At 39.9% G+C, this 24,263-nt stretch overlaps 1 protein-coding gene and 1 long non-coding RNA gene across 11 annotated transcripts in view; one reads left to right on the plus strand and one right to left on the minus strand.

The window, feature by feature from the left end:
• Positions 1-547: 547 nt before the first annotated feature.
• LOC117251357 (uncharacterized) lies at positions 548-2,632 on the plus strand. Its single transcript, XR_004501229.2, has 3 exons — positions 548-867; positions 1,994-2,102; positions 2,213-2,632. It is a non-coding gene; the product is annotated as an uncharacterized LOC117251357 (long non-coding RNA).
• Positions 2,633-2,639: 7 nt separating this feature from the next.
• Positions 2,640-24,263, minus strand: part of gulp1a (GULP PTB domain containing engulfment adaptor 1a) — a 125,210-nt gene continuing 103,586 nt past the window's right edge. For 8 of the 10 annotated variants that reach the window (XM_078174352.1, XM_033617580.2, XM_033617577.2 and 5 more), the window contains 9 exons: positions 19,564-19,635; positions 13,995-14,093; positions 13,714-13,851; positions 13,397-13,513; positions 10,417-10,503; positions 9,373-9,603; positions 9,043-9,181; positions 8,727-8,821; positions 2,640-3,469 (listed from right to left, as the gene is read on the minus strand). In XM_078174352.1, coding sequence (XP_078030478.1) covers positions 3,398-3,469; positions 8,727-8,821; positions 9,043-9,181; positions 9,373-9,603; positions 10,417-10,503; positions 13,397-13,513; positions 13,714-13,851; positions 13,995-14,093; positions 19,564-19,635 — 1,050 coding nt within the window. In that variant the 3' untranslated portion in view covers positions 2,640-3,397. The remainder of the gene's footprint in view (positions 3,470-8,726; positions 8,822-9,042; positions 9,182-9,372; positions 9,604-10,416; positions 10,504-13,396; positions 13,514-13,713; positions 13,852-13,994; positions 14,094-19,563; positions 19,636-24,263) is intronic. The other 2 variants (XM_078174354.1, XM_033617584.2) reach the window with 1 other exon arrangement.

Raw genomic sequence — 24,263 nt, forward strand, 5'->3', positions numbered from 1 at the left:
AAAATGTAAACAGGTAAGTTATAAAAAAATTTGCTATAGAGACCAAAACTGTTTTTGCACCAGGCTGTAAACGTGTAATTCTGCTGTAAAGTTGGGTATTTTAACATGGGGGTCTATGGGGATTGACTTGCTCTTTAAGGCAGCCTCAAGTGGCCATTAGAGGAACTGCAGTTTATGGAACTTCCGTGTCAGCTTTGTTTTATTTTTTTAGCCCTGGAGGTTGCTGCTTGATAAACATGCTATGGACCTTTTCCACTGTGACTTTTCACTGCGCTGATTTGCCCTTCCATCATCAATTTAGACAAACCGTGCCACGCCAAGCTGTGCCAGAGATGGAACTTCTCCAGAGAAGGTCCAAACGTTGGGCTGCCTGCTCTCAAGCGGTTAGCAGTGACACTTCACTGACCACAGCCAACCTCTGACAGCCCTGCTTCTCCCCCTCAAACAAGCTGTGTGTATTGCAACTCACCTCTGTCAGTGCAGGAGACCAGAGACAAAGACGTTTTAGTAGTCTCTGTGTGTTCAGCTCTCAGTAGTTGCACGTTCTGACTGAATTTCTAGCCCCGTTTGGATAGGAATTGTGCAAATTTGCAGGAAAGCCCAGTCTTCATTCAGCATTGGCAGTATAAAAACACAGTTAGGGAGTGCGGCAAAATGCGCCTACCTACTTTTGTTTATACAGAATGCGCCCTTTTCGGGGCAATGGGGGCGTGATCAAGTAACAAAACGTGTAGCTCAGCGTGTGACGTAAACAGTGACGTGGGAAGGAAGCCGCTGCTGGTCAGTCTTTCGGCGATTCTCTCGTAAATCGGCCCGTTCTTCACCACCCCCGTCATCTGATGGTTAATGGCCTCTTCGTTTGCGAGGGTAAGCAGGGCGTGCAATTCCTTGTCTCCCCAGTTGCTCACCTTTACAGTTTGCTACTAGCTGCTCGCTAATTCCTGCTATCAGCTGTTTCCTGTTTATCCACCGCCAGGGGGTCGCACATCAACAGCTCCTCCCACAAGTCATCAACAGCCCCTCCCGTGGCGGAAGGCCGCCTCGGTCTTTTTAAATTAAAACGGTTTCGCCAATATGTCTACCCTATGAGGCAGAAAATTGGGCACCTCGGATCAACTTGCCAATCCAGCTCTGTGTGTCTAAACGCTCGCAGCTTGCCAGCAAAAGGCCCAACAGTCGCCAAAAATCTGGCAGTGTAAAAGGGGCTTCTGTAGTTTGGAGTTTAGTTTCTCCCCTGCGTCCTGTTTTTACTTTAGATATTTGCTTCATTTCACTGTCATGTTCACTTTCAGCCATATTAGAAGTTCCAATAAGTTGCTCCTTGAAAACTCAACATTTCCTTATTTTGCTGCCTCATAATAAAGGTTTAGCCATGGATCAGCCAACTGCTTTTAAAGTCATCACTCAAGACAGTTAAAGACACACCGTCATGCAGGTAGCCCTGTTGTAATGGAAATGCAAATCCCTGTTGCGCTGGGCTGACGGCCCAAAACAAACCAAGCCAAGCCAGCACATGACTGTCAAAAAGGGGTACTAGCATTGTGAGGTTGTGCTTACAGCAATGCTTTGAACTAATCATAACGTCAGCATGCTAACATGTTTGTTAGGTAACATTTGCCCACGTAGCCATCTTAGTTTATTGATAGCTTGTAAACATTTGCTAATGAGCACTTAACAAAAAGTATTGGAGCACAGAAATTTCTTTAGTAGTAATGTTTACGATGGTCATCATCTTAAATAAGCATGTTAGCATGCTAACATTTTGTAATTTATCCGCAAACACAAAGTAGAGCTGATACTGATGGGACTGTCATTAGTTTTGCACATATTTAGTCATTCACAGTGGACACAGAAAATATTCGACCTGTCCATGGCAAGTCAGGGGATATGACAATTCATCTTGTGGGGAACAGAGATAAATGTTAAATTCCATAGCAATGCATCCAATAGTTGTCAAGATAAATTTATCATCCTCATGGCATCTATTTTACAGAAGGAAGGAAAGCTCTAACCTGCTGGTGGTGCCAGAGGAAAAATAATGGGATCACCAACTTCAAGTTGGGTTCATCATCTGGGAACTATGAATTTCGTGCATCGTAAAGGTACAGTGTGTAGGATTGATGGGGATCTATCGGTAGTAATGGAACATAATATTCATGACTATGTTTACATTAGTGTATAATCACCTGAAACATATTGTTGTTTTTGTTAGCAGAGAATGAGCCCTTCATATCTACATAGAGAGAGCGTCCTCTTGCACGGAGCCCGCCATGCTGAACCGACGTTTTTCTACAGTAGCCCACAACAGACAAAACAAACACTGACTCCAGATGGGGCTTTTCACATTTTCCATTCCCTGAAGGCCACCATAGATCCCTCCACAGGCCTGGAAAGGGAGGGGTGAGGGGAGGGGGCTCAGTTGGTTGCAGTCTGCAGCCTTATCACCAGATGCCACTAAATCCATAGCACACACTGCTACTTTTAGATGTCTCAATCTTGACCAAAGTGGTGGACGGATCAACCACATCACCATGCTGGCAAAATCTTTGAATGGAAGGAAAACATTTAAAACACAAAAATACACAACATCTAAATAAAGTCATACAAATAACATTAAATGATAGAATCAGTGAGCAGCATTTGTTTTTCCAGTAAGATTTTCTTTAATATCGGTAACAGCAAAGTCAATGCAACCAAAAGTAAAATAATGGAAGAGTTACTGTATATGGACAGAGGCTGTCCAAAAAAGTGCCTTCTGGTGCAAGAAAAGAGATTAAAAAGATGAAAAAGTAAAAAATATGACAAGTTAATACTGAAACGGCAACTCATACTTATGAAATGCAAACAAAAAATAAACAAAAACAATTCATGTCCAAAACAAATGATGGAAAGGTCACTAAGCCAAAAAAATATCAGACTGGATTATTAGCTACATAATGTGTGATTTAATGGTGTGTAAAGTAAGCTATGTGATGTTACGGGCAAGCTGATAGTTTGCATTAACGATACAGATTCCATTTAATTTCTTTGCCAGCTTGTGTTTGGCATACAAACAGGAATGTGTTAACAATACAGAATTCAAATGGTGCATACACACAAACGGTCTCATATGAAAATTCTGCCACAGAGTGTACCATTGGACATATTCCGATATTTACATCTCTCATTGCCTGTGCAAGCAAAAGTACTCTCTCTTTTTTTTTTTTTTTTACAAAAATAGTTCTTTTCTATAATGGATCTGAGTTTACCTTGAAATATCGAAAAACCAATCTAAATGCAAATGCATATAAACCTCAAGATGAAAACTGTGACATCTTGACTCAACCCTAGCAGTGGATTTTGGCACTTCTTCATACAAACGAGTTAAAAGTACGCAACAAAGAGCATCTTCTTGGCATCAGCAGCGGCTGTCGAGCGGGTCCAGAGAGAAGACGGTGCCCTCTAAGGTTAGTCCCATTTTGAACCCCTCCTGGAAGACAAGCCAGACAACAGCTGTGACGCTCAGTGACCACGGACGCCGACACGCTCTCTGTGAGATTACATGTCCCAATTTAGTCAACAAACAGGAGGTTGGAGTCATGTTTAGATTAGGGCCAATGGGAGACAAGTTAATAAACCTCAGAGGGTGGAAGAAAATGAAATGCTAAACAAAACAGAGATTACAGCACTGTTGTTCCGTCATGCTTGGCCATGCGTTATGTACAAGACCATAAACTCAAGCAGAAACAAAAAGGCATGCAGCCAATGGGAGCAACAGTGGTGAAACACTTTTTTTTAATCACAGGAAAAAGTCAAAAGCTTTTTTTTAAACTTTGCAAACTGCAAATGGTAAAATATACTTGTAACTGTTTTAATGTGTTCTTTATATCGATGCATTTTTCTATATAAAACATGACATCTGTTCCAAAATCTATAGCACACTCCCGAGCAATTATTGGCAGAAAATCAACATCTTGGATGATAAAACGTGTTTGCTGGCAGTAATTAATAAGCGACAGTCTGAGACAAGAGCAGCTCATTAACTACAGAGCAAGAGAGCTGAGGAAACAAAGTGCTAATTAAAGACAGTGGGGCCTAAGCACAATAAACTGAATCTCTACGGAGAGAACGATGAACATTTCAGGGAAGGTGGAAGAGGTAAATTAAATCACACAGTGTGTGAGAGCATGCAGCATCCTCCAAAGCATGCAAGACACAACCACAGGCACAGCACAGAAGCAGAGCAAGGAGTACCAACCATCTCTGACGCTACAAGTGGAAAGGCAATGCATTCAGAAAGAGGTAGAAATGGAAAGAAAAGGTTAAACAAAACTGAAGTGTCAGTGCAATACCGCCTCCTACTGGCAACACCCTGCTAAAACGTAAAGCAGATTTTTTTGCAAACAGATAAACAGAAGTTGCAGCTGACCTTTAGTTCCATAAATCATTATTTTCCAGTGATACTGTTATCCAAAACCTTCACACACAGAATGACTGCCTGCTGTCAATGTGGCATAAACTGTATTTGTAATGTACTTTTCTGATTTCATGCCACCTCAATCTGCGCAGTGGCTCTCAAACTTCATCTCATCTAAACTTTGCAAGGACAAAAATGGCACACTCCCCAACACCACAGTAAACCAGGTTAACTGTTTTCAACCATAACCATACTGTGATATTAGCACATTGTAGGAAGGAATCAATCAATCTTTTATTAATAACTTCATGTAAGTTGTTTTAATTTAAGTCAACTTAAATGTTTTTTTTTTTTTCAGGCTGTTTTAGAACATGTCATCGTGTGACTTCAAATGATGAGTTAAATGAAGGTACTGATCACTTAACTCAGGCATGTCCAAAGGCTGGCGCGGGGCCAATCGTGGCCCCAGAGCTGATGATAAATGGCCTGCTGCCACAAAGTTCACTTCGTGGCTTTTCTTCATTCACCTCACGCTGGCAGGACTGTCATACAGTTTGTTGACATGCACAAAGTGGGAGCGACGCAGGTGGAACTAATGTGCTTTCATAAACACTCAGTAAACAAGCAAAGGTATGATTACCAAACCATAGACACTTCCTGCTAGGTAGCAGACATGGCCACAGCAAAGAAGCATTAAGTCGTCAGCAAGGGCTGCTGCTTTTAGGAGCGGTGGAAAGTTGAATACTTTTTTTCACTGAAAGATGAGACAGTTGTGTTTGTCTCATTTGTGTGTTATTTTTTTTCAATAACCCATATGATGCGAGAAGCAGCTGGCCCCTAGGTATTTTCACATTATCTAATCTGGCCCCTATTCAAAATAAGCTTGGACACCTCTGACTTTGTGAGATGGAGTTTCTAAAGAGGAGTTAAAACTCTCCAGCCATGCTTTATCTGTGTAGTTTGAAGAAAACAGACATGATGAAAACTTGCTGAGTTAAGTTTCTTCTCATAATGATGTAAACAATGCAAACCATGATGGGGGCTAGATCCAGTCTTTATCCTTATATATGATTTCACAAAGTTACTGAGAGTACACACGTTGCCTTTGGATGAACTCTGGTACAAAGTGGTTCCAACGGGAGCAGCCAAAGCTATAAAGTCTTTATGTCCAGTGAAAAATGACTCTTAAAATGGAGAAAATGTAAATGGAAAACAGAACTGACCGTACTGTATTAATTACTTACTGGTATTACTGGTAATTTTACTTTATAAAAACAACTTTAGTGTAACTCAGTTAACTTTTGAAGGCAGCATGCAACTCTTGTTTTTCAGTTGGACTCATTTATAATGTTTTACAGTGTAACAAAGTGTGTCCAGTTTAAAGTTACTTCATAAAAATAATATTACCAACTGGAATTACAGCCTTGTGGTCATATCCCTCGGCTAACGAGTCAGTCAAGTTGCAGTTGAAGTTTACATCCATGTCTGTGAAAACACGGCTGCTTCATAAACATCTTTCCCGCAGCAGCACAGAGGATCTATACAATCACCAATTCAGTCTCTGACCAAATGTGCGCCCTTCTGTCCTGAGTTATGATGCTGAATAATGGCCAGAAAAGTGTTTTTGTAGAAATCATGGTGTCACAGTGAAGTTGACCTTTGACCTTTTGGATATAAAATGTCATTACTTCATCATTTTGATCTATTAGACAATTGTGTAAAAAATTGTCATAATTAGTGTGCGAATTCTTGAGTTATGGTCAAAAAACATGTTTTGTGAGGACACAGTGATCTTTGACTACCAAAACTGAATCAGTTCATCCTTGAGTCCAAGTGGATGTTTGCGCCAAATTTTAAGACATGCCCTTAAGATTCTTGAGATATCACGTTCACAAGAATAACACAGATGCAAGGTCACAGTGACCTTTGACCACCAAAATCTGAGTATATTGCAAAATCCAAGTGGACGTTTGTGCCTAATTTGAAGAAATTCCATCAAAGCTTTGAGATATTGCACTAACGAGAATGGGACTGATGTAAGTACGAACATACGTACATATGGAAGTACGGACAGCCCAAACACATAATGCCTCTGTCCACGACTATCACTAATGTGGAGGTATAAAAACGTGACTTGCCTTCCTGCCTTATTATGTTAGTTTCCTTTGAGCAAATGAAGCCCAAGCTGCCAGAAGACAGAAAGCTTACACTCTTAGAGAACCTGAGAGCAAGGAGGAAACATTCGGTGTACTTTCTTGACTTTAACTTTGATGAATTTGCTCAATGCTGCATATTTTGTGTGTCCAAATAGAAAGCCCTGAAAGTCTTGCTGGTGAACTCTTTGTTTGTTCTGACAGGATGATTTAGATTATTCAATTTAAGTTCCTTCCTATGTTTTTCCTACCCCCCTTGCAATGGCTCTGTGTTCCCCCGCTGAGAGCCACCCCACAGTTTGAGAACCACTGAGCCAGTGTCAGCAGTACATGTGATGCCTCTGCAGACAGCAATAAAACATCAACAAGCCCCTAATGAAATACTGCTGATTGACTTTTTATTCATTCTTGCAGACAGTGGGGGCTAATTATGTGTATTTCGGAAGAAAAACTTCAGCTCAGCTGTTCTTTTATTGCTCCACCAGCCCACAAACTCAGTTACCTATGATGTTCCACTGTAATATTATTCATTCTCACAGAAAACTGACTTTTCACTCCACCGAAACGCATTAAGGAACAAGAGAACAGAAATAAGTGATACACAAAAGACCTTCTATGAAAGCACTTCTAAATTAATGTGTAACTGGTTTCATATCCCTGATTCATCTAAATAAAGACGTCAGTCGTATTCAGCAGGATCTCATTCAGTTCTGACTGTGCTCAGCTTTTTTACAAAGACAAAAATGTAGAGTTAGGGACTCCCTTACATCAGCTTGTTTTACTGCTCTCTGAACAACAGTTTGTCACACTTAATCTACTCTAACATTATTCATTTGAATAAGCGGGGCCTTGCTTGCAGTCCATAACAAGCCAATTAGGACCAAACTGTCTTGAAATGATTCAGCAGTAATGTCCACCACTGAGGCATCACTCATGATGCTCAAAGCCTCTGTCCATATAAACAAAGGAACGTTTAAATATTTAATGTGCTGATACTGATAATAAGACACCGAGCTCAGCTGACAATACTGTCTTCCAGAGACTGTACCTGGCTGGATTTTGACACTGGAATAAACACATTAAACTAGAAGACCTAAAGAATCCAGTGGTACCACACATGTCATGCTAGCTTGTTTGGTAGGGGTTAAATAACACTCCCAATTTAGACTACATTTTGGCATGAGAAAAAACTGACATGGCCATTTTCATAGGGGTCAGTTAACTTCTCACCTCAAGATATCTGAATGAAAATGGTTTCTATGGGTACCCATGAGTCTCCCCTTCACATTCTTCCCCACTTAATGCTGGTCCCATGCAGTTTTGGGGCAAAAACCACTCAGTTTTTCAAACGCAGTACAGCTGTGTTATTTTGGATATGACTGGAGAGCTGAGACTCCTGTGGATTCAATGAGCCCAGTTTTATTCACATGTGATGATGTTAGTCCTCAAAGTCGCCATTTCATTTTAGTGAGACTGTTTTTTTGAAATTTGACCTCACTGTATAGAATGACCTATAGTGACCTCTAGGATTATCACAGCCTCATGGAACTTTACAGCTACAAACCTACAGTGGATGTATGGCGTTTATAGATATTCACAATAAGGGAATTTTTGAGCAGTTTCCAGAACAGAAGTGCTCGCCATGCAATCACTGAAAAATGCAATTCTTACAGAAATCTCCAAACGCCAAAGTTTTTCTAGTGTTCCTCGAGGCCTTGGTGCCTTAATGTCGTATTCTGGAAAGATTTTTGACATTTATTATTGGTCAAAAATGCAAATGCAAAAATGGTATTAATCCAAATATTGCTGCAACAACTTATGAGATATAATAGAGCACTGGAATAGCATCATATTCCTTGTACTTTCATTCATAATGGTCTAATTCACTACAGACTACACTTTCAACTGGTTTGAATCGACGCCTAACCCAAACACGTTTATCACATATGTATGACTAGAAAAACTTGACGCACAGTGCTGAGCTGCATCTTTAATTAATCTTCAGGTTTGCTGGTTTCAGATGATGTATAACACTTCTATATGACCTCTCCTGCTGACCTGTTCTCGCCCCATAAAGATTCCCTGTCCCTCCATAAAAAAAAGGTAAAAATGGGTCTGTGGTGGACTTCACAGGGTTAACCTGCCTTCCTGCACTTAAAACACTAATGTTCACTCACCTGCATCTCATCCAGCTTTGACTGAATATCTGGCGGGAAATCAGCTGACCCACAGGTGAACGGATCAAACGGCTCAGCCCCAAACAGGTCTTTCCCTACAAATGCAGACAGCAGATAAACATCATACAGACAGAAAAGGAACAACAGCTTCAACAGACAGTCCAGTTATGTTTCCCAGGTATTATGCTACAGATATTTAAAGTGTATTTTTAAAAGCCCTAATCTTTCAATTTTGCAGAATCAATCTTTCAGGAGCCAGACAAATAATGAAAACCTGTAAATCATACGATCAGAGAGTGACAAAGTAACTACTCACTTATGTCTGGTGGTAATGTGGTTGGTGGTGGTGGTGGGCAGCCATTACTGGCCATTGTGGGCACCAGTGGTGTCACAGGTGAGAAGGGAACCATGTCGAAAACATCTGTGGACTGTGGTTTCATGGAGATGCTCCCTGCCTGTATATAAAGTTGGGGAGATGGTTAAGCCGAGGTCAGGCTTGTGTGAGCTTGCTCACTGTCAAACTACTCAGCTAGTTTTATACAAAAGCAAGAGAAGAATCAAAGAAAGCAGAAGCAGGAGACACTGAAGCCTCAGGGTTAGCAACAGAGCACACAGCAGACAGAAAGAAAAAGCATAGGGTGTTTACGCGAGGCCGCGGGATGCTGCATCCCTCAGTAGGCTTAGGAGGAAGTAGAGCAGGTTTGGCAGGAGGAGGAGTTAGTAGCCCGCTGGACAAGTTGGACTCCGGCGAACTCATAGGAGTGAGTGTGACAGAGGAGATCTCCAGACAGGAGAGCGACTTGATGCTGTGACACCAGAAGAGAGCGGAGGGCCTCTGCAGCATGTACGCTTCATTAGCTGCGTTTATGTGCAGCGGCTGACAAAAGATGGCAGACAGACAATGAGCAGAGAGGGACAATATTATTCAGTCTCGTAGAGTGAGAGAGGTGTGGGTAATTGCATTCGCAGGAGGCTGTCAAAAGTACTGGCATTTGGCCTAATTACATGGTGAATGTATCACATTCCTCATCAGACCAATCAGGTGTGTAATTGCTTTGCCTCAGACACAGCTTAGACCCCCACAGTCTCCCTCCAGATAGCTGTGGTCATTCCAAACCTGAGTTTTAGGCAGTGCATTTAATTACAGCAGCAGTATCTGCAAACCCAGCTGCCTCGAAGAACACTTTTAATACTTGCATGCTTAAATTTGATAAACGTCCATAATTAAAAGATGGTCGTGGTTGTGTACTTTTGGCTGATGTGGAACATTTGAATCTCAAATGATTTGAGAGTCACATTACAGTGATAAGTGTCAGTTTGTCTGCAGATGCTGCAGTTAATGTGAGACTATGTGGCATTAGAAATTTGAAATAACCCAATATTTATCTTAGAAATAACTATATTCATAAGTAATTGCTTAGTTCAGTCCACTCAGCCGCTTTGCTGCTACAGCCTCATTTGGTCTGATACGATTAGTAGCTCATGGTGGCTAATGTTAGCTGATGTTTAGGTAAATATTGTAGCAGCTCAGACTCAGCTTGCTGACTTCATGACTCTACTCTACTTGTGTTACTGTTACATTAAGCATGTAACACTTTCATCTAACTGTGGCCACAGAGGCTGCTGTTAAGACGTTACCGAGACTTGCTTTGATATCTTAATATGTAGTGTTGGTGCAGTTTGTCTTTACTGGTGGCACGTGAGCGATCATCAGCTGCTCTTCAAGATCTTGAAGCTGTTGCTTCAGCTCAGAGTTTTCTGTTTCCAGTTCTTGAATCTGCATGAAAACAAAGGCAGTTCAGTCTTTTTAGAAGCCAGAGTACATTAACTTAATTGTAGTATGGGGTCTGATATTGAAACATCAACTATAAAAACCCAAGTTTTGAAGACATTCTCATATATATCTTATGAATTAGGTTGGGGTGGGTAACATCGCTGCATGATACTGTATACTGTCACAGTCCTGGGAAAACCCATAATGTCTAATAAAACAGGCCTGTTTTCATCTTTGTGGTTATGCATTTAATCTAATGGGTTATTAATTTTTTTTCCTAACCCCACAAAATGAACACTTAATCCTCATGCAGCTTCTTCAAATTTAATATAACCACATAAAAATATGTGGTTGCAGATAGGAATTTCGGCTTTTTATAGAATGAAATACTGAAACAAATCTTCCCATTGATCCTGACATATTAAAGACAGAGATGGTATAAACAGTCTGACAGTTGAAAAATTACCTTGTCTCATCATATATATTCATTGTCAACCCTTCATAAAAAATTCAGTTTAAGAAATAAAACCCAACTCAGGGGCCATTTATCAGCTTTTCTAAGGGTCTTATTCATATTTGTTAGGACATGTTGGAAGTCTTAAGTGTCATGGATGAAACCATAACAACTACTGAGCTCACACATTGATTGGTCCATCCCCAAGACAACCGAGCAATGCTTCTTATCCACTGACAAAGACTGTGTGATACAGTTGAAAGCTTCATAAATCCAAGTAAGTGAACCTTTGGTTGAGATTGTTTTGTCAAAGTACTATTTCCAAGGACAACAATGAACTTTGTTTAAATACCAAGTTGTTAAGGGGGAACTATGCCTATTTTCAAAATGTATACATGTTGTTCATATAGTATGATAGTCCAAAAACTGACTCCCTCCCAAATCCCAAAGCTAGAGTGCTGAAACTCAAATTTGTGAGGTCATAGGGTAATAAGTCTGAAGCTGCTCCACAGACAATGAATTGGGGAAGATGTTTTGACATCCTACATGCGCACATTTTTACAACAGTTTTCAACACCACAAAAGAATAAAACTCATTAGGGTATGAAAAAAAGAAAACAAAAATTGTGTGGGTCCACAGAAACAGGCTCTCATTCATTGTCTTTGGAGCAGCTCCAGACTTTATACCCTAAAGGCCAAAACACAGTGGCGGTGAACCCTTTAATTTTTAAAGTACCACCCAACGGCTAGATGCGCATTGCCACTCCTGGACACACTGTTCCGCGGCACTTCATGCCACTGTGCTATTTCCAGCCTCCTGGAGCAGCTCCCTTTCTCTGCTCCTATGGCAGCTCAACCTCTCTCCTCACCATGGATATATAGAACTCTGTAGCTGTTGCTGTGACTCTTGAGTGACAAAGAATGGATGAGGAGAGACTTGTTAAGGTTGAGAAATACCCCCAGCTAAACGACTCATAATCCTGTCATTATAAAGACAGTGACCAAAAAGAAAATGCCTGGTGAGTCATAACTCTGGAGAACGGCTCTTCAGGCAAGAAATCAACTTTAATTAGTGGGTGTCCACGCGTGATTTTCAGCTCATACAGAGGTGGAAGAGGTTACGATCTTTCAGTAACAGTAGTAACAACATTGTATGGTTGTCTGTTAACAAGCTGTAGCGCGACGTGTGTGTGCTATGGGTGGCCCGCGTGTTACTTGACACGCTGCACCGCAGCGGCACTGGTGTGTTTTCAGCTTAAGACATCGCAAGTTTAAGGCCATGTTTACACGAAAACGATCCACTGAAAACAGAACTGTTTCTCATTTTCATTTTGAAAAAAGTTCTGCGTTTAGATGACAACGTTTTGATAACAATCGCTGTGCACACAGATCTGCAAAAATGACCAAAAACACTGCAGTATACATGCCAGGCCAGTAGTTGGCGGTGTGACGCTTACGCTTCCTTCTACAGAGTGGCGATGTATAAACAAACAAAATGGCAACCGCACAAACGTTTGTCTGGACGGACGACAAGGTGGAGTTCCTACAGTAAAACTACACTATGATGGGGAAGCGTTGATAAATTCAACAGGGTGAGCAGCACAAGCAGAGCTCAGGAGTCCGCCATTGTTGTTGTGATGGTCGACTTTCTTGCGCATGTGATGGTCGACTTTCTTGCGGAAAGTCTCCGTTTTCAGAGGAATTGCATATTGCAAGTTCACATGACAACAATGATGGTGCCGTTTCCAAAAAATTGCATTCTGGAACCCATATTCAAAACGTTGAGTATTCAGGCACCCAAAACGCCACTGTCGTGTGAACGATCGGCCAAAACGCAACTAAAGTTTACCATTTTCGGTTGACATCGTTGTCGTATAAACGGGACCTTAGGTCAAGACTTCTCTGGTTTCTGGCTTTGAGAGAGAGTAGCTCATGTTCACAAATATTGACTGAACTTTGTTAGGCCATGGAAATAACATACTGGAATTCCTAATTTAGTTGGTGTTCCCCTTTAATACATTCATCTTTTTTTAAAGCTTTTTCCAGGTAGCCAAAACACCAAATAGATAGTCTAATAAATGACTGCAAATTAACCTTCAAATACATGTCCTGCTGGTGTTTAGCCACACACCCTGTCCCTTATTTAATCAAGTTCAAACAAATGTTCTAATAAATCACCATTTAACCAAATGCACTGGGAAAGCTCAACAGTTTCAGCAGGGTGTTGGGTCTGTAACAACAGAGCTCATTGATATTCATTACTGATATCCTCATCAACACAGCTTAATTGTCCACACTGCATGGTTTAAACCAGTCGATAGAAACAAGCCTTGCATTAATTAATAAAAATAGCAATGTGTCAGCATGGTGGTACAAGTTTTCAAAGTATATTAAAGACCATGTGAGGGTAAACAAGCTGACTCAACGTGACGTGAGACGCACTCTTTTCTGTAGGGATCCGATCTGTTTCCTGGTTTCCACATCTTTGCCTCCAGACTCCAGGAACTTCTTGTAGGCCAAGTCGAAGGCCTGACCAATGGTGAGAGTTATCTCTTCCGCCTGCAGCAGGGGAGCAACAAAGACTTGCTCATGATATTTGTCTAAATGTCACCGTGGCGTATGATGATGAAAGATGTAAAAATACCAAAGACATGAAGGCACAGCATCAAATATTGGACATTTACAATAACTCTAACATTCTGTATAATGTGTTCTACACTCTGTTTCACTTAAAAGATGACGAAGCAGGAGGCACTTACACACTTTTCACTGTCAAACACATAGCAGAGGTGTTTGTTGGACTCTGAGTCTTTGCAGATGAAAGTAAATATCCTTTTATCGGTTTTGTCATCTGCACAGAAGGATATCCTGTGTAACTGACAGTTATGCTGCACATCCTGGAAAACAAACACAACACATTCATTATTTATTCTCTTTGTGTTGACTACAACTCCCTTCTTTTTCTACATGGTCTTTGTTGTCAGTGTAACTTCAGGTGATAAAACACTGAAAAAACAACAAATCTTATTTTTGGACTCACTTTTGTCTTGGGATCTAGTATCTTCACGCCATAAATGGAGATCTGTAATTCCACTTTGGGGATCTTCTGACCCTCTGACTTCTTGATATGTCTCTGAAACTGCCAGTGAGACAAATAAAAAGGTAACATTGGATTAATACACATTATTAATGCAACATTATTTATAAGGAACACAACTGTACAACAGTACAGCTGGACGCCTAGTAACTAATCCTGTCAGAACATACACACCCACGTACACACCTTTAAAGCTGCCAACGTCTTTGGCCACTAGGGAGGAGCAGAACAAGCTGAAAACACAACACTGTCACCCAACGTTGCTAACTTAGCAACTTTCTTTTAAGACAGCTTTAGGAACTTAAAAAGGAAAACAAAAAGCGGCTAGCGACATGTCTAGCGACTTTTTGGAAAGATCTCCACTCTCTGTAAAGGAAGTCACCAGTATTTCTCAGTGAATGTGCACTTAAATGTCTCCCTGGACTGACTGTGTTCAGTGCAGGACAGAGCAGCAGCACGTTCAGTCAACCAATCGTCAGTCAGACAGAGATGTGAATGAGCTGTGAATGTATGTAATTAATGACCAATCACTGATCCCCACTGTTTGTATTCTAAATGCTTTAACTATCTAAAAAGCTTGATTTTGTTTTGTCTAAATAGACAAAGTTAACAATAGTGAAATTTTCCTGTGCATGATCATCTCTCTGTTCATACTTAACGGAGTCGCTACAACAGTCTGCATAAAACGTTTTTTTACTAATACAGGTAGAGTTTGATACACATTTTGGAGATGCTTAAAAAAAGCTAATGATATAGCTAATTTTAATTAGTTTAGGTTTAACTTAGTTTTCTTTAAATTCTTTTAAATCTTGCATGTATGTATACATATTTGGGGTATAACAACACATGTAGTCTATTTCACTATATAAAGCTTTGCGTTCTGTACACATTACAAACCAAACAATATTCTTTACATTTGGAAATGAAAATATACATCTTCCAATACGTTTAATATAATGTTCTCGGTGCCACTGCGCTCAACAAGACAGTCCACATGACGGAACAGACAATATGCTGTCTGCCCCTCCCACCCCCAAAACAAAACATTCCAGGCAAGTCAAACACGCTGAGAGGCACGCTACGCTAAGCTAACTGTTAGCTTGTTGCAGTGTGGTTAGTAACGCCATTACCAGACCAAACAGAAGATCCTCCAACACTAGGTCACATCAGTGGGAATACCTCAGACATGTCCACTCATTTACACCAACATCGACCCAATATGGCAACTGGCAGAACCACAGACAAAAACAAGGGGCAACAAAGACGCTACATGCTACTGTTGGTATTGTTACATTTATAGCCGCAGATCAGAGACTCTGCTCTTAAAATGCAGGCTCTACAAGCATGCTTAATGTATTCAAGCCTAGTTACAGTACTCCTTCACAAATCCATTTCAACCAGGCAGTAATTCCTGCTTTGTACTAAAAAACAAAAGCCCAAATGTCAATTTTAATATATTTAAAGATTTAAATATCAAGGAAATGTCTCTGGCATTTCATGAACAGATTGCTTCTTTTGTTTGTATTTGTTAATAACTACAGTACTATATTTGGTATTTTATAAGGAGCTGTTTTCCTTTTATTTGCTGCTAAGAACACACCACGAGAAGATGGGTCACTCAGGTGTAGCTACATCACTGTTTAAAAAAAAACAAAACAATTATGATGTTAGTTTTAATAAATACATGAAATAAAAGAAGATTTAAAAAAAAAAAAAAAAATTCAATAAATTTCCCTGGCATTTGAACTTTTTTTGCTGTATGGAAAACGCACCGCACTGTGACACTACTGTATCGTATTGAACCGAATCTTGAATTTTTAAAACCGTTACACCTCTGATAAATATGTAATTACACTGTGTTGTCATAGGCATGCAAATAAAAACGTGACATCATCTAACGGTACCTAGCAATTTTTAATGCAGGATTTTACTACTTTAACTTCAAAGGTTGTAATGACAAACTTGCTAGCACCTAAATTTTTGATTTTCCATTCAACAGACACAGAGCAACATCCATCTAAAGTTGCATTTATGGCCATCTGGCATATTCAAGTCCAATATTAAGTCTCCTTTTAGCTCTGTTTTGGTGTCCACCAGCTCCTGAGAAAAATATTGGGCTCTTGAGCTGCTGAATGCTCCTCCAGCTTTGTCTATCTATCTGCTGTTTGGTGCTGAGCAGGTAATGTGCAGTGGATTCATGAAAAACAGCTTCAGTTGCTGCAGCTGGAAATGATCACCAATCACAGCAGTGAGACTGAACCAAAACAGTTTAGTTGAGTGCTGTAACACCTAAACAATGAGTTAAAAGAGCCTGTGACATTTGGTAGCGCTGAAAGGAATTGAGTGGGGTGATAATTCTCTGTTATTGGTCACCATGAGTGAATACTTTCAATATACAAACAGTCATTTGATCCATTGTTAATTAAAAATTATTGATTGGTGCAGCTTTAAAAGTACCACTTACATTTTGCACATCTTGAAGGTACATTTACTTTAATCCATTTGAAAAAAAGCCCCAAACAACAGAAAGTTGCTTGGGGAATAAAACTGCAGCATGTTCTTTTTTAAAGGGCAATGAGGAAATTATCATTAAGGTTAAGTGTTTTACAGAAGACTCGAGAGGATATTAAACGGATCTGAGATTCATTCAGTGGGTCACTCTTTCAAGCACTGCCAAAAAACGATTTAAGTCTTTCACGGTTATGTTGCCAACTGACATAAATACCAACAGGACTTGGCAGTGAGTTTAGGTCAATAACCAATGAAAATGTCTGTTAAAAGGGAAGTGAACACTGTCAGTTAAGGAGACCCTGTATCACTACACTTGAGGAAACTTGCAGGAAGCTAATAATACCCTACAATTATTTCCATTTTTGATATATCTATAAATATTAATGTTTAGGAAGTATCCACTATAATCATGAAAATGTAAGAAGATTAAATCTGCAGCTTTAACATTTGCCTGATTTCATTTTTCAATGCTGTGTGTGTGTGTGTGTGTGTGCCAATAAGATACTGAAGTATTTTCACAGCCTTTGACACACTGGCACTTTAATGCTTACAGTAAAGTGATGCTGTAATCCAGCCCTTGTAAGGCCTTGAGTTAAGCTTCTATAATTTAAAACATTTACTTTTCAGGGCCTGCAGACACAAATGTGAACAGACAAAGAGAGGGAACAGGATTGTAAGTGTGTGTGATATTTATCTTGCTTAAGTAAAAACACACATGGACTTATATTCTAACTGATATGAGACTACAGTATTTGACCTAAACTGTGGACACATGCCTTCCAGGGCTGTCTCTCAATTCTCCTCACATGGTCTTTGGAACAATAACCAAGCCTGTCCTGACTGCCAGTGTATCTGGGAGAGTAACCATGGAGCCTTGGTCTCCAAACAGGCTTTCAAGATCAAATGTAATGTAACAATAGAGGTATGGGTTTGGGAAAACAGTTCTCCCCTGAAAGTGGCCTCACAGATTCAACTCTTGGCAGGAGAAGACAGAGGCGAGGCCAGCAGGCAGCCAGTGGAGCCACATTACCAAGAAGCTGTGAGAAAGGAGAGTCTTTGCTGCACTTTAACCTTAACCCTTCAACACATGCCTCGGCTCTTCAGCGACCAGGGACTACACACCCTGTCTAATTTCATTTAATTGAAAACTTAACTATATAGAATTACTCAAACTATTTGCTTTTAAACTATGTTCTGGTATCAGATGTTTTGGTAAAAGAATCTCATATTTTTTCTCTAAAAAGTTTATTATTCAGGGTATGCTGGATGGAAGTGATACAAGTTTTTTCCTGTTTAGCCACATGGTGGCACTGTTGTCTCACTGTTACTATGAATAAACATTTAAATGATGGCTTTATATTAGCTTGCTTTCAACAGTTTGATATTGCAGGGATCTAATAACAGTTGTTCTGAAATGAAATGCTCCTGAGGTTACGGATGATGAGGAATGTACCCTACTTGTCCAGCACCAAACAGCAGACAGACAAGGTTAGTGACTAGCTGACACAATGGAACATTTAGCAGCTAATGAGACAGACCTTTCTCTAGAGCTGGTGGAGACCAAAATCAGAGCTAAAGCTGAAGTTGGCTAAGGGCCCTGACACACCAAGGTGATGGCTGGCCATTAGTAAGTGTCCGTCACCCTAGTTTTGCAGTGTGTCCTGCACTGTTGCCATCGTTTTACAGCTGATTCAGCACATTGAATCGGCGTCAAACCCCACTGAACTTGTCAGTGAATGAAATCACTATGATAAACAAACTACTAAAGTCAAGAGGGCGTGAGATCAAAATAAACGTGTTATATTAAGTAGGGTAAGGTAGGCTGCCATTGAGCTCTTTTGCAGAAATGATTTGCAATTGTTTTTGCTATTATACGTTGGTAAAGATGGTAAATATACGTAATACCGGGTTGTGCTGTGTGTGCTAACCGGCTAACTAGCATCTTGAATCCTGTCAGTCTTCTGGTTTCCCTTTTTGAATGACGAACACAGACTACCACTTCCTGCCGGTATGAGTTATGTCCTCTCACACAGGCATAGAACATACTTGCTAGTTGGCTGTTGGCTGTAGCCATTGCTGTGGGTTCAAGTGCAACCTCTTGGCCAACACACAGAAACGTGAGGCGACACAACAGTCGCCCTTGGTCGCCACTAGTTCTTTGATGTCGGTTTGATGTATCTGGGCCTCACCACATTTGCCATATCAAATTTAATATATGTTTACATGTCAATGTTGTGTTTACAGCTTGTTACACTGCCCCCAAGTGGCCATAAAAAATGACTGCAGGTTTGAAGCAAAGTTTATAGTGCAACCATTTATATGTTGTTACAGCAAACAGTTGCCTATTTCGATATAGAGCCGACAATCAATGCATAAATTCGCAAATAATATAGCACACTTGTATTTACACAGGTGGTATGAACACTATAAACACGGTGTAACTTAATATTTTGGGATTATATGGATCTAAAAAAAGATGTATTTTTCACCATAAATATGCAAATATAGGCTCTAGCGTCTAATTAGATAATTTAATTCACACTCAAAACCAGCGGTCGGGAACATTAAGTGTCAAGAGTTTTTATGAAGTGTCACTGAGTTCTGTAAGTGTGTTTTAAAGTACCTGTGCTTTACTGAAGTGGCTTATTAAGTCAAAGCGGTATGTTGGTATTTCAAGGGGAAAAAAAGTTATGGTTGAAGGATTCAAGCTCAGAGTAAGAAACAACAGGCTCCATGGCAGATAAATATCGCTTTTATTGAATTCTGCATCTACCCGGGGAAGGTTGACTGAGCAAACTGCTGTGCTTATCCAGCAGTTATAGGCATCCACACTTGGGAGCTGAAGAACTCCAAGGGCACCTTGCTGCCGGTAACTGATGAGGGAGGGGAGCATTTGTCACTCACTCCCACCTCCCCTGCTCCGAGTCTCCTATCCAATCTGGTCACTCAAGAACACGCTCCTATCCTTCAGGCTACGGCTCACTTTGAGGAGTGGCTTTACCTTTAGCTTTCTGACTGCATCCTTCACAACTTCTGTGCCTTTCGGGGCTTCAACCTCTGTGTTTCCAAGGAACTGGAATGAGAACAAAAAGGCATATTATGATAAGACAGCGACTCAACAAAGACATATGCATTAAATGGCACATAAAGGCCACAAAGAGAAGCTAGAAGTGACTGTTATTTTGAAGTATGCTTTCATTGGAACTGATGAATAATTATTTCATAAATCAGGCCAGTAGGAGTAAACTGTGGAATAGTCATTTGGCAATAAAATTTATGAGAGCAGATTCTATCTGCATAAAGAAAGAACTCCTCTACATTTGCATACCAATCACAGGTGACATTTCAGTCGATATCATCTGGTATTTCCTATTCTAGCTTCAAATGAATGTACATTTTTATCAAATTATCCACACTCACATCCTTCAGAGACCTCAAATTACCATCTTAGACAGACATGTGAGGAATGCGTATATGGAAATGCACAAACAAACACACACAAAGACAGACATACACATACACCGGAGCAGCACTTCTGCCACTCTCCAACAGATGGAGCCATTAACCTTTGTGCCTGAACATGGTGTTTTCCATCTGGTGGCAGCAGCAGTAATTGTTCCAGTCACAGACACTGCTTCAGTGCCTCCTGAGCTTAATGTGTGTAGCCTGTTCCAATATCAGACTTCATAAACACTGGTGTCAGCCCCTTAAAGGTTGGGAAAAACAAAATAACAACACCTCCCACTGGGACTCAGCATAGAGAACTCAGACAGACATGGATTGCCTCGATGACACAACAGAGTCCGTGTGAAGCTCTCCATGACTTGGCTTTGCTAATGTCCAGTTAATCTTACCGCTTGGCTTGACAAATTGTTCTTGTATATAATTTGTATAGAATGGTGCTATAACGGATTGTCTGTTTCGCATTTGATGAACTTTGACATCAGTAACTTAAAGTCTGACATTTTGTGAAGCACCGTCTTGATGAAATATACAGAAAATAAATAATTAAAGGAGCTTTTCTTATGTTTGACTAATTAAACCTGCATTATATTTCTTTTATAAATAACAGCCAGTGTCTAGACAGAACCTTCAGCTTCTTTCCACATGTCTAAATGCAATGAGGCAGGGGCAACAATACAAAAATGGCAGTTATCAATAGAGCCAGAAGAAAGATTGAGGCCTTATACGAAAGTGTCAGCACTCTGCACCGGTGTGACAAATGTACTCCGCACACTTAAGGACATGTCTGAGAGCCCTGCTGATAGATGCCCGGAATAGAATGGAGAAGCACTTGTTCCTGACCAGCGCATTCTGGGATTCGACTGGGGAGGTTTCACGAGGTAGACCAAGCTCGGAGGCTCATCCATCAACCAGTGCGTGCAGCTGAAAGACGAGCCACCCCTGACCCTCATTCCCCACAGTGAAGATTCACACGTTAGCTAAAAGGGGACTGTGCACCCTCAAATGCAAAAATCCAACAAAATATGCACACCCAGATGTTTCGACCCCGTGGCAGGTCTGAAAAGTTAATCGAGATGACACAACGAGGACTGAAAACTGCACTCAGTTCCACCTCATTGTCTATGCACAGTTCACTCCTGAGTGAAAGGTTCAATCATTTTTTTGGACACAATTTTAGAAAGTGCAGGATCTGTGTCATATGCAATTTAAATGACTTCTGAATGTGATATGACTGTTGATGCCAGACTTACTGAGTCCACCAGCTTAGGAAGTCATTTCTCAATATCTTCTCTCCTCCTGCAGTCTAGAGGTCAGCCCTGATTACAGAGGTCAGCAGAATCTCATCAAAAAGCACCAATAGCAGCTTTGCACCACAAATGCATGTGGACATCTTTGAAGAGAGATGCGGCAGAGTATTGAATCAGATGAGCTGTAGAAGTACATGTCGACAGTCTCTTATGTAATCTCACCTCATATGAACATAACACTAGTTAAATTCAAAACAGGTAAATGATATCTGGACTGACAAATCCTTGTTGCTGCTATTGTAGGGGTAAATGTTTGGCATAAATAAGAAAGTGCAGATCTGTGTGTGGAGGCTGGTGGTGTTGGAGGGTTTCTTAATACATATGTGACCCTCTAGCAATTTAAGATGCAACTGGCGATTATTTTCATTGATTACTCAGATGGATTATTTTCTTGATTAATCACTTTGTCGATAAAAACAGTGGAAAACGCTTATAACAATCCTCCACAACCCAAAGAAATGTATTCATGTAGCTTGTTTGATTCAACCAGCAGTCAAAACCCAAAGATATTCAGTTTCCTATTGCACATGACAAAGAAAAGCAGCAAACTTTTATATCTAAGAAGCTGGCACCAGAGAATATTTGGCATTTGTGCTTAATTAATAGCTAGAATGCTTGTCAATTATCAAAAGATAGCAATTAATTTCCTGTTACTCGCCTTATCAATGAATCAACTAATCACTGCAGCTCTAGTATCAGTGTAGCATAAAAGAAACACAGCAGCAAACCTGGGTAATCTTTTCACTGTGAAAGAGATAAGGGCTGGGAGATAAAAAAAATAATGAGAATTATCTCAATATCATGTTCCTTGATAGATATAATAAATCTCTGATATAATTAAACCACCCATTTGTCCGTTGAGAGGGGCGGTAATGTAAGTTTAATGCCAGTGTCCACCCATCATTTAACAGAAGAAGTTGCAGTAGTAGTAGTAGTGGTAGTTGTACTTGTAGTAGTTATAGTAGAAAAAGAAGAGGAAGAGGACACTGGCCACTTATGCATAATGTTCATGTTTTAACAGCATTCAACACATTCATGATTATGATGATTGTTTTGATCACAGATAACCGCACTGGGCTGCCCCACATCACACAACACTGGCTACAACGGCTGTGGGCTGTGGTGTCAATTCATCTAATGCTAATGGTAAGTTAGCAAGTTAATCGTAAGTGCAATATCGTAGGCAACTGGACTTGAAGACGTTTTGCCTCTCATACATGAACTGAAGAAGCTTCTTGGATGAGAGGCGAAACCCCTTCAAGAAACGCAAGCAAGTCCAGTTGCCTACGATATAGCACTTACGATTACCATGACCTGGATGACTGAGAATCTTCACTGACAAATTAGCAAGTTAACATGACAGACTAACCTGCTATTATCATTCCATTGAGATGACACAACATGAATCAAAGGTAACATGTATAAATCTTTTCTTCTTCCATAAACGTGATCTCTACCTCAGTCATGTCAGATAGATTTTCACCTGCAATATCTGACCCCATGCTACTTCTCCACGCCATCAAAGTCTGTTTGTGTTATTGATTTGATTGAGAAACAGCAGAAATTACAAACCGTGGGTGTAAAACATGTACAGAAAATACTGACCACAGCCGAAATTTTTCTTTTGTTAACACTAACCGAGCAGAGTTAAGACTTCTTTGTCTATTTATTGTTTTATTACAACTGATTACAATTGTTTTGAAGCTACCTCAGATTTGTGAAATGGTCTGCTGTTTTGCAAATGTTGTCATGTTCTGACAGTAATGAATAGTTCAAACCACAATTAAACATTTAGTTTCTTCAACTCTGACTGTGGAGCAAAAATCAGACTTTAACCTTGAAAGAAATAATGATTTGGCTTTGTTTGCGTGATAATTATAGATATCAACTGATATAACATTTTTGACATATTGCCTAGCCCTAAAATATTCTTTTTGGCTTTCAAGCAGGGCCGGAGCAAACAGCAAGAAGCGCTGGGGTTGTGTCAGTCCCCAAATCCCACTGCCTCCAATCTTTAATTTATCTTTTTTTCTAATTTGATTCATTCAGCTAGCTGTTCAATAACTAACTTTTTTCTTTTTTAATGGAGCAGTTTCAGGGGTTCTCCTGTCAAGGTTATTCCTCTGTAAAGCAACAACTGCTTCTAAACTTTGATTAAAAGACAATTTTTCTTATTCAGTTCTTATTTCACTAAATATTTAGTATTGCCTGTAAAATGAGGCATTTACATTTAAACAATTATTCAATTGTTCTCCTGAAAATGAATCTACAACCATTTTTGAGAATCTACAATAATATCCTACAATCCTATATCCTACAATATGAGGATTTGCTTCTTTTGTAAGTTTTATAAGATTAAAAATGAAATATTTTGGACTTTGGGTAGACAAAATCATTTCCAGAAGTCACCTTGGGCTTTTTCTGAGTCTTTTCACTACTTTCTGACATTTTAAAATGAACAATTAATTTATTCAGTGAAAAAATAAACGGTGATTTAACTGTAATAAAAATAAGTAATTAGTTGCAGTCCTAAAAGCAAAACTATTATTACACAACATGTGGATCTTAATGCTGTTTATATGACTGAAACTGTGGTTTTAAAATACTGAATAATTTTGTGTCTTTTTCTTGTTGGCCTGGAAGTAGTCAGAGGTAAACAAACAAGTCTAAAGGTACTAAAATTAATTTTAGGAGAAAAAAAAGCATATGTTTCTAACTGCAGGCTGTAAAATAGAGAGAACATGACCCTGGTGTTCTCATTAGTAGCTACAGCCCTGCTTTCTATGAGTCATGTCACAGATGATGCTGCATCTGAGCTCCATAAAGCCCTGAGGAAAACCTTCAGGATCAAGAGAAAAATAAAGAAAATGCAGGTTAGTTGCACCATCAAAGTCAAAATTGATTTAAGTTACAGTATTTTTATGACCTC

This window comes from Epinephelus lanceolatus, chromosome 14 (genome assembly GCF_041903045.1).
Source record: "Epinephelus lanceolatus isolate andai-2023 chromosome 14, ASM4190304v1, whole genome shotgun sequence".
Lineage (NCBI taxonomy): Eukaryota > Metazoa > Chordata > Actinopteri > Perciformes > Serranidae > Epinephelus > Epinephelus lanceolatus.